The 12,047-nt window shown below is 39.9% G+C and overlaps 1 protein-coding gene across 2 annotated transcripts in view; it reads right to left on the reverse strand.

Annotated features, from left to right (window-relative positions):
- The window catches only part of SPTLC2 (serine palmitoyltransferase long chain base subunit 2), a 73,760-nt gene that overhangs the window by 7,083 nt on the left and 54,630 nt on the right, over window positions 1–12,047 (reverse strand). Inside the window, exons 10-11 of one of the 2 annotated variants that reach the window (XM_062577233.1) lie at window positions 3,459–3,594; window positions 2,040–2,169 (exon numbers count right to left, since the gene is read on the reverse strand). In XM_062577233.1, the coding sequence (XP_062433217.1) occupies window positions 2,040–2,169; window positions 3,459–3,594 (266 nt within the window). Of the gene's footprint in view, window positions 1–2,039; window positions 2,170–3,458; window positions 3,595–4,433; window positions 4,680–12,047 lie in introns of those variants that run through there. The other variant, XM_062577234.1, reaches the window with a different exon arrangement.

Below are 12,047 nucleotides of genomic sequence, written 5' to 3' on the forward strand. Positions count from 1 at the left end.
CCACCCCTTTGAGCCTTTTCACAGTTCACCCAGTTAAATCCATCTCACCATCCACTCTTCTAGTCCACACTTCTTCAGTTTGTCCGTGAGGATGTTACGTGAGGCACTGTCAAAAGCCCTTCTGAAGTCAAGATAAACAGCATCCACTGCTCTTCCCACATCCATTGAATCAGTCATTTCATTGTAGAAAGCTAGCAGGTTGGTCATGCACAATTTCCCCTTTGTAAATCCATGCTGACTACTCCTAATCACTTTCTTGTACATAATATGTTTATTCCAAACATATATTTATTCTAAGTGTATTATGTTTGGAAATAGTTTCCAGTATTATTTGTTCCATCATCTGCCCAGAGATCAAGGTGAGGCTGCTCAGTCAGTTGTTCCCCAGATCCTCATTCTTGTCCTTGAAAACAGGAGTGACATTTCCTTCGAGTCCTTAAAAGTCTCTTCTGATCACCATAACCTTTCAAAGATAATCAAGTTGCCTTGCAATGCATAGGTTAGTTTCCTCAGCACTCACAGATCCTTTCCATTCATGCCCCATGGACTTGTGCATGTCCATGTTGTTTAAATATTCTCTAATTTGATCCTCCTCCACTGAGAACAAGTCTTCGTTGCTGCAGATCTTCCTACTGATCTCAGGGCCTGGGCTTCCTTAAGGCAAGTCTTATCAGTAAAGACTGAGACAACAAAGACATTGAATGACCTTTGTCACCAGGTCCCATTCAGAAGCAGGCCTGTAAATTCCCTCCTCTTTCTTCTACAGCTATTCTCCTTGCAAAGGCCCCTCTTGTTGCCTTTCATTTCCCTCACCAGATTGTTGGGGGCTTCCCTAACTTTGGCCTTCCTAACCCCAACCCTGCATGTTCGGACAGTGTTTCTGTATTCCTTCTGGGTCACCTGTCCTTGCTTCTACATCTTATGTACTTCTTTTTTGTTTCAGTTATGTCAGGAGCTCCTTGTTCATCCATGCAGGCATCCATGCAACACCTTTAATTAATTTCCTGCACATCAGGGTGGACCATTCTCAAGCTTGGCAGAGGTAAATCCTTGAAAATCAACAAGCTTTCCTGAATTCCTCTTCCTTCCAGGACCATATTCCCTGGGATTCTTCCACGTAGATCTCTGAAGAGGCCAAAGCGTGCTCTCCTGAATTCCAGCATTATGACTCTGTCTAGTATAGGTTCTGAGTCACAGAATAGCAAAGCATGAAAAAGCATAATGAAGAACTTTGACACAGCCTAGGACAGCCCATGTATATGTCTAATCAAAGAAAACACAAAAATAAATGTAATTACCACACTAAAACGTAGTAAGGACAATCAGACAATCATATAATCCCCAGGCAACTGGATTTGTCAAAGAGTAGAATTCCATCTTTAAATGTTAAGGCAGCATCTCCTAACTAAAATTCCCTTAAAGGGGACTGTCATTCCCATTGGAACAAGCTAACTGCAGAGAGGAGTCAGGAAGTCACTGCAGATGGCAGAAATTCATATGATAATATGAATTTATAGTTTATGAACCTATGCTCTGAAGCCAGAAGTGAGAACTGAAATAGCAGTCTTTGGAATAAAAATTGTCATAGGTAGGTCACATGCTGAAGTCTGCACTGGGTCTTGAGAAGAACTTTTTTTATATACACACACACACACACATATACACATACATATTATTTATATAAAACTTTTGCATCCAAGGTCAGAAGGAGCAGAATTATTCTCCTTCTCAAAGATTCAGTTCTAGAAGTCCAATTGAGTCTTTTAAAAGCTAAAAAGAATTGTCTCAAAGGAATGAGACTGCCTCTTGGGTCATTTAAAATGGGAAGAGAAAGTCCCTGAGATTAGGGTAAAGATCCCATCATCAGGGTAAAGATCAGGTAGATCTGGAGTCATTGCCCGCTTTCCTACAGAAGGCTTTGAACATTCAGTTCAGTTAGCTTGTGCACCAAACATAGAACCAGTCTACAAAAAAAGAGACAACTGTTATCTCTGTTTATAGAAGGCATGAGCAAGAGGGAGACAAGACAAAATACTTACTGTATCAAGTATATCTTTGGTATGAGCTGCAGATAAACAGAATCTGGCTCTGGATTCAATGATTGGAGTTGCAGGGAAGCCCACAACCACTACACCAATGTTCCGCTTCAGCATCTCACGCCCAAATGCACTGCCAGAGAAAGCAAGGAACAACGTGAGACAGGTATCAAAGTGCAGACAAAGCAGCAACAGCCGGAAGGTTGGTACGTTAATTCATACAGGCCTTTGATGAAACAAGCCTGTAAGACTGCAGCTCAAAGCTGCTAGTGCTTTCTTTCAGAGGCAGAATACCTGTTCACAAAAGCCTTTTCTTGTTCAACCCTGTGGTGGTCTTCCTAGGAAGATTCCACTATATTAAGTTTTAACAAAGATGAAAGATTATATGTGGCAGGATCTGGTCTTTTTAGTAGGCAGTTTGGATTTGTAACTTAAGCGTGAGAATCTTTCTGATAGGAAACAGGGACTTAGGCTCAGAAGTTTGACTCTACAAGGAATTCCCCACTGCTGCTCACCCCCAAAGCAGATACTTTTGCAGTTTCAAAGTTTGTTTTCATCAATTTAATTAGGGTAGGTTGTAGAGTCACAGGAAGCCAAGCTGAGTTAGAAGAGGACTAAAGATGTTTTGAATTGCTGAAAATGAAGCTACTTCTTGATAGTATTATGAGTGCCTAAATATGCTTTCCAAGTTTGAAGGTGTTGGCTGAGCACTGCATTATACATGAACACTGTAAAAAACAGCTACCAAAGCCAAGCTGTACTTGAAATCAAGCTTTTGTATAACATTGCAAAAAAAAAAAAAAAAAGAAATTAATGTATACACTTATCTTACTTGTAGAATTTTAGCCTTAATTATTCACACAGCAGTCTACAATTCCATAAGCATATATAAAGCAGTATGATACAGTTCTTCTAGTATCTGCAATAACAATACCTAAGCTATTAAACTCAGACCATTTAACAAACTTCAAACTTGGGATTCATCAATACAGTTTATTCTTGTCCTACTTCTCTCCTGCTTTTTTTTTGTTTTTTCTCCAGAGTTCATTGGTGAAAGTGTTGGCTGCTTCTGATCCTACAGTTGCTTGAAAAATTCCTCTAGTAATGCTCTTATGTGAAGGAATAATTTCCACTGAATTTCAGCTTCCCTTTAGTACATATATGCATTTTATATTTCAATGAAACAGAAAAGCTTTTAAAACACGGAACATAGTGCTAAAATTACTTCTCTGAAGAGCTTTGCAAGTACCTTAAGCTACAAGCCTGATTCTTTCTTGACCACTTACATAAGTTTCCATGTTTTATAAGACTCAGTAACATCCATAAAAGCAAAAAGTAAGACGATATTTTCTTTCAGGTAAGTCTTGTTGTAGAGTCCCATCTTTCAAATAAATGGATCAGAAATTTTCCTGTTAAACCTACCCAATTTTTGCTGGCATGTACAGCATAAGAGGCACAACAGGGGAATCTTCATTTCCATAGATGATAAAGCCCATCTCTTTCAGTCGTCTTCTAAAATACCTTGTGTTCTCTGCTAGCTGCTGTACACACTCTTTCCCTAGAAAGAAAATAAAAGTAAGACCATGAACACAGTAGTTATACATCAAGCATAACTGCAACACAAGACCTTCAGCTACAGTACAGAATGAGTGCTCCTTTTGTGCTTATGGGAATGTTAACTGCAAAATGAAATGCAATGGAATTTGGAGTTTCTTCTTCATCAGTGTAATTAATTATTCTTTTTCTGATTAGGCTATAACTGAATAGACTAAGGCAAATATAATCTTCAAGTGCAACCATTCTCTGGTTTTATCGTCAGTTACATTTGTATCCAGATATAACTTGCAAAACAGTATAGTTACCTACTTTAAATGAGAACGTTCTCAATAACTCAAAATTCACTAGTAACTGCATCTGAAATAAGAGTTTGCTTGCCTTTTGCATGATTAACGAAGAAATACTGAATCAGCTGATGATGTCTAGCACATATGTTCTAGTTTGCCTGTACTGATCAAAGATATGGAAGATACTACTTTCCTCCTTGGATCTGCTTGCTGAACTGATCATGTGGCTGCTCTCTAAGCCTTTTCAGTTAAATCGAGCTGGTTTAAATTAAACAGATTACTTTTGATAATCCAGCTTGCTTCACACAAGCAGTAATAGCCAATTTACTATGTGTTCAGCCAATTCTGTATTGAATTTTTGTATGCATGGCAAAACTAGCACACATGATATTAGATCAGTAAAAGTTAAATACACCAGCTATTTAGATACCCATAGAAATACCTCTTTACAGCTTATTTTAATTCTAGTTTAATATAGAACATCATATATATTTCTGTACTGCCTAGAAAAAGTTTCACATCATCTTACTTAAGCAGGTACCGTAGAGTTCAGGATCCTGCGTGGAGGAAGCAAGGCAGTAAGTAGGATCTCAACCCTATACTTCAGGAGAGCAGACTTTGGCCTCTTCAGAGACCTACTTGGAGAAATCCCATCGGTTAAGACCCTAAAGGAAGGGAGGTCCAGGAGAGCTGGCTAGTATTCAAGCGTCACTTCCTCCAAGCTCAAGATCGGTGCATCCCAAGGAGAAAGAAGTCCAGTAAAGGGTGCAGGAGACCTGCGTGGATGAACAAGGAGCTCCTGGCAAAAGTCAAACAGAAGACGAAAGTACACAGAATGTAGAAGAGGGGACAGGCCACTTGGGAGGAATATACAAATACTGTCAGAGTATGCAGGGGTGTAGCAAGGAAGGCTAAGGTCCATTTGGAATTAAATCTGACAGGAGATGTCAAGGACAAGCAGGGCTTCTTCAGATACATCAGTAGCAAGAGGAAGACTAGGGAAAATGTGGGCCCACTGCTGAATGGGGCAGGGGCCCTGGTTATGAAGGATGCAGAGAAGGCAGAGTTAGTGAATGCCTTCTCTGCTTCAGTCTTTACTGCTAAGGGCAGCCCTCATGAATCCCAGAGCCTGGAGATGAGAGAGAGTCTGGAGACAGGAAGACTTTCCTTTGGTTGAGGAGGACTGGGTTAGAGATCTTTTGGGCAAACCTGACATTCACAAATCTGTGGGCCCTGATGGGATGCACCTGCGGGTGCTAAGGGAGCTGGCAGATGTTGCTGCTAGGCCACTCTCCATCTTTGGAAGGTCATGGAGAAATGGAGAGGTGCTTGAGGACTGGAAGAAAGCCAGTGTCACTCCAGTCTTCCAAAAGGGCAAGGAGGAGGACCCAGGCAACTACAGGCCGGTGAGCCTCACCTCCATCCCTGGAAAGGTGATGGAACAGCTCATCCTGAATGTCATCTCCAAGCATATGGAGGAAAAGGTGATCAGCAGTAGTCACTGGATTCACCAAGGGGAAATCATGTCTAACACAACCTGATAACCTTCTATGATGGAATGACTGGCTGGGGAGATGAGGGGAGAGCAGTGGACGTTGTGTACCTTGACTTCAGTAAGGTTTTGGACGCTGTCTCCCATAACAGCCTCCTAGGCAAGCTCAAGAAGTGTGGGTTAGATGAGTGGACTGTGGGGTGGGTTGAGAACTGGCTGAAAGGCAGAGCTCAGAGGGTTGTGATCAGTGGCATAGAGTCTAGCTGGAGGCCTGTGGCTAGGGGCGTTCCCCAGGGCTCAGTACTGGGTCCCATCCTGTTCAACTTGTTCATCAGTGACCTGGATGTAGGGACAGAGTGCCTCCTCAGCAAGTTTGCTGATGATATTAAGCTGGGAGAAGTAGCTGATACCCCAGAGCGCTGTGCTGCCAGAGAGACCTGGACAGAGTGGAGAGTTGGGCAGAGAGGAACCTCCTGAGGTTCAACAAGGGCAAATGCAGAGTCCTGCATCTAGGGAAAAACAACCCTAGGCACTAGTACAAGGTGGGGGCTGACCTGCTGGAAAGCAGCTCTGCAGAGAAGGACCTGGGAGTGCTGATGGATGACAAATTGACCATGAGCCAGCAATGTGCCCTTGTGTCCAGGAAGGCCAACGGTATCCTGGGGTGCATTAGGATGTTGCCTCCTGTTGGCAACCTCTGTTGCCAGCAGGTTGAGGGAGGTGATCCTGCCCCTCTACTCAGCCCTGGGGAGGCCTCATCTCAAGTACTGTGTCCAGTTCTGGGCTCCCCAGCACAAGAGAGACATGGAGCTACTGGAGAGAGTCCAGTGTAGGGCTATAAAGATGATTAGGGGAATGGAGCATCTCTCCGATAGGAAAGGCTGCAAGAGCTGGGCCTGTTTAGCCTGGAGAAGAGAAGACTGAGGGGGGATCTTATCAATGTGTATAAGTACCTGAAGGGAGGGTGTCAAGGGGATGAGGCCATACTCTTTCCAGTTGTCCTGTGTGACAGGACAAGAGGCAATGGGCACAAACTGAACCACAGGAAGTTCCGTCTGAATGTTAGGAGGAATGTCTTCACTGTGAGAGTGACAGAGCACTGAAACAGGTTGCCCAGAGAGGTTGTGGAGTCTCCTTCTCTGGAGATATTCAAAGCCTGCCTGGATGCAACCCTGTCTAACATGCTCTAGGTGACCCTGCTTGAGCAGAGTGTTTGGACTAGATGATCTCCAGAAGTCTCTTTCAACCCCAACCATTCTGTGATTCTGTAATAATTATGCATATCTCATAAGTTGATTCTTTAATGAGTTTAGGAGAATAAGCACTATGCCACTGATGAAAGTATGATAAGTAACATTTAGTATGGTTTATCCTAGATTAATTTCCTGTCTCTGGTCCACAAAGTATTTTTTGGATAACTGATAATTCAAACACTGTCTTTTCCACAAGTAATTCACATGCTGAAGCATTAAATATAAAGCAGTGCTGATCTACGCCACACAGGCAAGTTAGCTGCCAGGTATTAATTATCTTCTTTTAAAGTTGTAGATGACATAGGGTGATTTACCAAAGGGAACACCAGGCCTCAAAGAAACACCCACATAACTATGCTCTAGACCAGAACAAATGCAATTTTCTTTAAGAACCTATATAGTTTTCCTAGCCAAGAGTATCAGACATTCCACCCACACCATGCAATCAAAGAGAAAGCATATGAAAAAAAAGATAAATCCTGTTAAGCTTGTAAAACTTAAGTCTGTCATTAGGGCGCGTGAGTAGGCATTCTTAATTGCCCTCACTGCCACTTAAGACATCTTTTTCTTTTCTCTTCCATTAACATCATTATTTCTTAATTTCCACCTCCTCTCTAGAGTTTCTGCAGAAGTTTAATTCCTCTTCCCTCAAAACATAGTAATATTTCAGAAGGGGAAAAAAAAAAAAGCACAAGCATCTCATGCTTATGAAACGTATTTTGTAATTGTCTCACATTAAAGCGGATCCTCTTGCTGAGACTCAGCTTTTTTTCTCTGCTTTAAAACAAGATATTTAGTTTTTCTTTTTAAATGCCCCAAACTGCAAAATAAGGCTAAAGGAAAAGAAAAGCAAGCCTACTCTATGACACTAGGGAGTGTGGGCCAAATTCGTTACTTACATTTCTAACACTGAAGCAGTCAGCAAAAACAGAAGTGTCCAAGGACAGCTTGAAAGAGCAAACTACAGGCAGAAAGAAAATGCTATTATGATAACTTCTGAGAAAGCTGTACTCACTTATCTCTATGCAGAAATGCACAGCTTCTGACAACATTTTGATCAGTGGTTTATAATCCCCTCAATATGAGCATTAAATTTCACTACTGTGAAAGCAGTAAGGCAACATACACAGTTGGCTACAACTGCTGTGACCAGCCCTCTCCCATGACTGCAAATGCAGCTTCTCCCATACCACACAAGATGAAGTTTAACAGTGCATCAAGCAGCAGAGGGAATTTCAGTATCTTAACAGTTTTTTCACCTATGTGCTCACACTCTTTCCAAATTGCTGGAAGCCTTTTGGGCTAAAGATTGTGCAGCAACCTTAACTTGTAGTTGGCAACTTCTTCATAATCTTCCCTAAACTCTTTCCTATGAAAAGAGTTTATGATTCTAAATATATCCTTATAGATGGAAGAATGCTTTGAAACGTGAACAAGTCCCACATGCAAGCCTCTCAGTTCTCTTTAGGGACATCATCACGTTTTACAGCAACAGATAGATTTGAAAGAAACTTGTATTCTTCAGGTTTGCAGGCTCAGAAGCTGGTCTGCTTTAACTCTGCTCCAGAACCATCCATCAGATGTATTACTTCTCTAAAAATTTGTTATCATGACAGAATTACCAGGAACTTGAAAACATATTCTGTGATGTCTTCTCACTACCAATGTGTCATTACCATCTTCTGAAGAGAACTGTAGTTGCAGTGAAGCTAAGCATTCAGGAATCAAAACAGAATTAGGCAGGAGTTACTTATCCTCTACTTTCACTTCTGAACAACTCCTCTCCTATTCACTTCAACATATTTAGTCTCCTACTCCAATATATAATCCTGAACTTGTGATTCCACATGCTATTTGAACAGGGTTTACAAGATTATGCAAAAAGCGCACACACAGTCTTTTAAATCTTGGATTCATTCATCTAAAGACTTAAAGATGTATTCTACAATGTTGCTTTGAAAAGTGATCCCTGAGCAACGAAATCAGAACTATACACTCAAGCTGCAATATGACACTTGTTGGCAAATAAACATTCCAGTTCAATGGAAAGTATTTCTCATGAGGTATCTATCATGAAGTTGTTATAGCTGTAAGATTAGTTAATAGAACAATGTGTTCTACACATTAGAACTTCTACTCTTATGGTCTTGATTTTTTGTTGCCTACATGATTATAAGGCCAGATTTACCAATTTCATGCCTCTACTGAAGGTAAGGAGGAATTTCTTCACTGTGAGAGTGACAGAGCACTGAAACAGGTTGCCCAGAGAGGTTGTGGAGTCTCCTTCTCTGGAGATATTCAAAGCCTGTCTGGATGCAACCCTGTCTAACACGCTCTAGGTGACCATGCTTGAGCAGGGGGGTTGGACTAGATGATCTCCAGCGGTCCCTTTCAACCCTACTGATTCTATGGGACTGTATATACTAATTGAAGATTTCTAGGTTTAGTTTCAGTTATTAAATGGAAGATTTAGAATAAAGAGAAAACTCTTGACATGAACAGATTTCTATTTAGTGCATGTAAAATTATTCTACTCATGACATTTTTATTGCCACAAGTACTTAGTCTCTCAATAACAGCTCAAGCTCTAATACAATAGAATGTCATCAGTTCCAGTTGTTATTATGTGATTAACAAAATAAAATACTTACTAGCAGGGATTTGTAAGAAATCTATAAGAATTTGTGAAGATGCACTATGATAAGAGCGTATAGCCTCTGAAGAGATTCAGTATGCAACTAGTAAGAAGTAGGCTTTGTCAAAAAGATCAGCTGTCATATAGTAAAGACTTCTAAATCTCCAGCAAGATGACAATTAGAGCAAGTTAATCTAAATATCAAATCCTTAGGCATATCTGAGATAAAAACACTTCATTATTTTTTTTTCACAAGGCTTACTTTCAATCTGAGATGTATTTTTTTCACATTTGGTTTTTCAAGCCAGTCTCACCTTACAAATTGCTGCCAGTGCAGAGGTATCAGAGAGAAGTAGCATTATACCACCTGTTGACAGATGTGCCAGCCAGTGTTTCTCTTGGTATAGGTTATTTCAGTCAAGGAAAGGTGTTTACCCTGGAATAAGTTCACGCTAACAAAAATCCCCCTAGATCTGCTCATGCAAGCGCAACCTCAGCAAGAGTACTTTGCTACAAAGGCTATCCATTCTGTAATACTGTTTACCTGGGCAGGTCTCTTACCATCCACTTTCCAGATAGCAATAATCTAGTGAATTTAATCAGCCTTCTTCCTCCCTTGTACAACACTTTCCTCAAGGTAACAGAAGTTAATCATTCATACATGAACACTTTTTCTGGTCTTTCTTGGCAAAAATTTAAGCTAACTTAGGTTAGCTTAAGGTACGCAGGGAAATGAGAATGCTAATGGGGATTATACTAGCTAGTACATGGGTGAGTGCGTGTGTGCACATGCCAAAATACCAAATAAAATACCAAAGCAGTAGATCTCAACCTACTTCCTCAGGGAACAATACTGAAAGGCCCTTTATAACCCTAGCAGTAGCTTTTACCCAACCTACAAGCCAACCTTTTTTTTTCCCCAGTGGTTTCTACTGAGAAAACATAAAAGAAAATAAAAATGCTTGGAGAATGAAAATTTTATTCTAAATTATGTACAGATATCACACCATTTAGAATACTTTTCATATCTTATTGTTTAAATTGCAAGGATAAAATGGCTCCAAACGTACCCCATCTGCTTCCTCTAAAGTTTGCATTCATGAATATTGCACTGCTGCCAATATCTGCAATAAGAATTTTATATCCTTTACTTCAGATGCCATGTGTATATTTTCATTACAGATCTTGAAAAAAGTATCTAGATGCCATTTTATAATGTCACTGAAGATTACAGAATGTAATATTAAGATGTAAAGATCAATATACTATTTTTGCAGAGTTTTACATTCTAAAGCATCAGTTCACATAGGCACATGTCAAAACAATGAGAAACTTAAAAAACACACAATTAGAGTCATCTCTTAATTCAGTTCTACAAACACCTATTACTATTTAATAGCTAAAACTCTAGTGTTCAGGCAAACTGCTCAAAAGAAGGGAGCAGCTCATTGGATTTTTCCAAGCTGTCCTGGCTGCATCAAGTTTAAAATAAAGTAAAAAACATGAACTATGCTTTTTGGTAACAGCCTGAGAACACTAGAAAGACAGAGCTGCTTCCACTAGGGGCCACTGCTACACAAAGGGAGATTGTAGCCATGCTCAGGTTCTGCAGCTTGCATCCTGAGCTGGATGCCAGAAAGCAGTTGCAGAAGAATCTGCATCACCATATTATGTTAGATCCCTGCTTAATTCAGTCAGAACTCAAGTACTAAAGAACTGCTGATGGGGGAGGACAGTTGAGTCAATTTTTTTTTATCCTTCTGACACACTTGCATGTTCCTCAAGTTCACCATGCAGAAGATAAATTACAAATAATGTAGAAGGCATTACAAGACCTATCTGTGCCTTTTTTAAGCACACAGGAAAGCATGAACTAGGAAATCAAAAAACCATCGAGAGTTCATGTTGGTTGGCCATATGGCAGCAGGAGCATTAGCAACAAATTATTCTGGGGGATAGGGTAACTGGCTTGGCTCACAACTATTCTAACCATTCTAATGTTGAACCCATGCCCATGGCTTTTCAACAAGACTGTGTGCAGAAGACTTGCATGGATTTCATGAAAGTACTAAGTATGGAGCCAATGTGTAGGAGAGAACAAAAAAAATGTTTTAAAATAGAGAACAAAATAGTTAAAACTAATTTAAAAATTTGCCAATAGTGAAGTCAAGCAATTCCTGAATAGGAAAAGGAGAAATAAAGATTTATGGCTGATGTTATTGGCACTGAAAGGTCTCTAAGAAACGAAGTATGTTAGTAAGTGTCCATCATTGCACTTGTTATCAAACTAAATAGTTCCATGCCAAAAAACAGCTGGGTGCATGCATTGTGTACTCATGAAATCTATATATACTGGTGAGATTGAAGGATTCTACTTATTCCAAAATCCAGAGGAATACTTTGTACTTTCTGATTTTGTTTGCAACTACCAGCTGCATGCAGAAAACTCCAAGTCAGTCCATCCCTATCACAAACTTCAGCATTAAGAGATTAAAGTTACAATATTAAGAGATCAAGCCTCTCTCTTGATGCAACTGGAAAGATACGATCTGTCAAATAACAACAATTTAAAATATATAGCCTTAAAGAGGATTTAAAAAAAAAACTTCAGTTGAGTATGTAATGGAGGCACTTTACCAGAAGATCTTACTAATTGTTTAAAACAAACCCACACACCACATTTTATTATTCTATTAATAAAAACTTGATGTTGATGACTATAAAAAACTTTGATTAATCAGACTGCACATACTCACAAAATATCACAATGACAGTTGTTTGATATCT

This window comes from Rhea pennata, chromosome 5 (genome assembly GCF_028389875.1).
Source record: "Rhea pennata isolate bPtePen1 chromosome 5, bPtePen1.pri, whole genome shotgun sequence".
In the NCBI taxonomy this organism is placed as follows: domain Eukaryota; kingdom Metazoa; phylum Chordata; class Aves; order Rheiformes; family Rheidae; genus Rhea; species Rhea pennata.